The 3,617-nt window shown below is 41.2% G+C and overlaps 1 protein-coding gene across 1 annotated transcript; it reads right to left on the reverse strand.

Annotated features, from left to right (window-relative positions):
- Window positions 1-431: 431 nt before the first annotated feature.
- LOC136280425 (uncharacterized) lies at window positions 432-932 on the reverse strand. Its single transcript, XM_066165499.1, has one exon. The coding sequence runs from the start codon at window positions 930-932 to the stop codon at window positions 432-434; it is 501 nt and encodes a 166-aa protein (XP_066021596.1).
- Window positions 933-3,617: the final 2,685 nt, after the last annotated feature.

Genomic DNA, 3,617 nt, shown 5'->3' on the forward strand with positions numbered 1-3,617 from the left:
TCGAAGCGCCAACCAACACGTGTTTTCCATTTCAAACTTTCGCTCGTTGTTTTTCAATAAAAATATGGCTAATATAGTCAGGAACTGGAAGTATATCTTTCAAGGTGGGCCTGGAAGGCTGTCTTTAACGGCTGCTGAATGACTTTCTGAGCAGTAAACGTTTCTGAACATCAGATCGGATGCAGTAGGAGCTCGCGCGAGCACTCAATTGTCAGCGGTAGCCGTAACAGATCATGAACAACTGTCGATATAATGGCATCTGGATTTTTAAATGCGCGAGAACGTGCGTGGGAATTGCTAGACTCACGAAAGCTTTTGCATGAAAAAAATGTCCGGTGACCCCTTCTTTTTAATGTTCCAATATAATAATAACATTGAAAGGAATCATCAGAAAATGGCCACACGCAACTTCAGCAACACGGGTGTGGCCATCACGTCCAGGATGTACTTCGGCAATTCGTCCTAACGGCCAACGGAGTATCGGGCTGAATCACAAGAACTACATCTCCAACTTTTGGGTCTCGGAATTCTGAAGTCCATTTCGGTCGGCTGTTAAGGGCGGGAATACATTCCTTGAGCCATCTCTTCCACACTCGTGAAATATTGTCCTGGACCTTTCGCCATCGTTGACACGGATGCAAAGGAGTGCTTTCAACGGACTCAGGTGCGAACTGTCCCCTCATTTGGCCATGCAAGAAATGGTTCGGGGTCAATGGAACATCGTCTCGTGGATCTGAACTCTGATAAGTCAACGGACGGGAATTAAGAAGGGATTCCATCCCAGCGAACTCAGTGATTAGCTCCTCATCGTTTACATGTTTACAACAGTTTCTTCCGATTGCCACGAGTTCAGTTGAAGTTTTGAATTTGATGATCATAGAATCAAGTTTTTGAAGTAAAAAGAAACCAAAATTGTAAAGTGCTCTCCCCATCACAAATATTAAACAAATCGCACAATACTACGAGTCCCCAGGCTTCCCGTTTCATTGGTATGCACCACTTGCAGTTACTCAGTATACTTTTAATATCAGACTAAGTGCGCTAAACCAAAATTCTCTAATTGTGCCAAGCGTTTAAATATCTTTTTCGAAATTTGCAATCGAAAAACTCTGACAGACATCTCCAGGACAGAAAAAGATCAGCCACACAAGGAGGAAAACAGAATCCTCTCGCCTCTCCAATGGGAAAACAACGAGAAAACTATTTCCATAACAACAGCATAAACAGCAGATAAGATGTCGAATGATCACCTAAATTATCGCTTTATTCTTCTATTTGGGTTCGTTCAGTGCCTCAGCATGTTGCAGTCATCTAATCTTTCATAAATTTTTCTCGAAATCATGTGTTTTTCAGAATCACAAAAATCAACTTATTATCCTAAAGTCGCGGTTCTGATGTTTACCTGAAATCCGATCTCAATTGTCGTATATGTCAAGACTGGTTAGAGGAATACAATCTACCTCCTTTTGTTGTTTGGTTTTCGAGACCGATTTATAATTTGAGTTTGACTTCGAGTTGAACTTTTCAACGTTAAAAAAGAAAATGATATAATGATAAAAAATTACCGATGGGCTTACGTGAAAATGAAGAAATAGTTATTTCTCCATGACAAGGGTGTCAAAAAAACCTCTGACCACAAACTCTATACGCATTTGCGAGTGTGAGTTTGAAATGCGTGTAAATTACACGAAATCAGTCAACTACAACTCATTAAATGCGTTTGCTGAGACGATTGGATTTACATTTATTCGTAAATATTTAACGAGTATCAGCAAGTTACTGGACTTTGTTGGGTTTCTTAATTCTTAGTTGCTGAAACCTTTGTTTCTATTGCGGAATCGTTACGGCTGACACGTGCTTGCGTAAAGAAAATCATGATGTCTTCTTCTGTTTCCGTCGCCGTCGACACATCGTAACCGGTTCACTTTTCTACATGTTTCCGCCAGTATTCAGTTGAAAGCAACATGTGTTTCCGGTGACGTAATCTCTTGATGACGTCAGGGGAAACAAAAGGAAACTTCTCCGAAACCCCTTTGTTGCATGTTTCCATCGCGCATCTACACTCATGTAATATTTACTTGGAATGAGCTTTGGCAAATTTTCTTTAATACAAAGACACATTGCTCTGTTGTCTTTTGCCTGGGAAAGTTTTTCTTCCGCCCATTTTCTTTTCGGTTCATATAATCATGTACTGTACCCGACCTAAGCAGTACAAAATATAGTAGAGAGACTTAAAATATTAGCTTGCACCACTTCCGCTTTTCATCAGACAGTTTTTTTCCTATTCCGACGAGTTCACATTTTTCCAGAACCCTCCACCAACGCCAACACTAGACACCTCCACTTGAAGTAGTATAGGCAACTGAGGACTGAAATGACACAAATCAGGGCCCTGAGCGATAAGCTTCTTGGACTCAACAAAAGCTTTGCCATGTGAGTCAGTCCACTGGAAGGGAACGTCTTTGTAGGTGAATTTTCTTAAAGCCTTGACCCCATCACTCAAGTTTGGACAAAACTTTGCCAGAAAATTCAGCATTCGGCATACTGACAATTGCTTCTGCTATTGCTAGGGCTGGGCTGACGCCTTGAAGTTGAGCTGGAATCCCGTAAAAATCACTTTTGGGGTTTTAAACTTCTACCTGGCTGGGTTGAGCTCGAGTTCCACTTGTTGCATTCGCAGCAGGAAATTGCGAAGATTCTCATCATGATCTTTCTCCGCCTCCTCCTGTGTTACTCCACATTCATATTTAAGAACACGATCCGCAATGTTACAGAGACCTTTTATTCCTGCCAGGGCTTACTGCTGTCTCGTTTGACAGTCCTCGTTTCGCTAGAGACTCGCTAGGGCAGACGTCGCCACCAGTACCAGCCAAAAGGAGTATGAGAGATTGTGGCTAAGCTTCATTAGTGATCTAAAGAATGTTGGTGAAACCAGATATCGCATCAGCTACCACAAAATAATTTGCACCATTCAGTTGTGGCAAAATGTCCTCAAAACGGGGAATTTACCTTTTCGGCGTTCGATATAGTGTAATGTCACGTCGCTTTTGTTGTAAACAAACCGCGAAAGCTCGGAAATTGGGTCAGCTACCCACGACCCGTGTAAGGACTTCGACATTTTGTTGTAGATAATTTCCACCGTCGTGAAGCTTCTCTATACACAAAATTGATTTCTTTGTTGTGTAATATGTTTGATTATTTATCAAGCAAGTTGTTATTTATCTACCGCCAAAGTAGATGCGAAGAATGTAGCAAAAAGCGTAAACAAAATAAGAACCGATTTTAACGCAGTCAATGTGGCAGAACTTTAAAAATATTTCGAAGAATCGGGGGATTTTAGCGAGCAGATAGTTGAAAACTTCGATCGTGGAAATCGCCTCCGCAGTTGAAAAATTGGTTCTGCCAATGGATTCAAATTTCGAATAAGACGACACCACCTCTTCAAACCATTCAGTAAATCAGGAGATACAAATTCCCAAATCATCTTTTGTAAAGACTGTGTACAATGTGGACGCGTCGTTGCCGTTTGGATTGTAAGACATTTTTATTCATTTGAGTACCACTCCACCGATTTGTCAGGGACTCGCCGCTCATATATCATTTAAAGATAAATTCCT

This window comes from Pocillopora verrucosa, chromosome 1 (assembly GCF_036669915.1).
Source record: "Pocillopora verrucosa isolate sample1 chromosome 1, ASM3666991v2, whole genome shotgun sequence".
In the NCBI taxonomy this organism is placed as follows: Eukaryota; Metazoa; Cnidaria; class Anthozoa; order Scleractinia; family Pocilloporidae; genus Pocillopora; species Pocillopora verrucosa.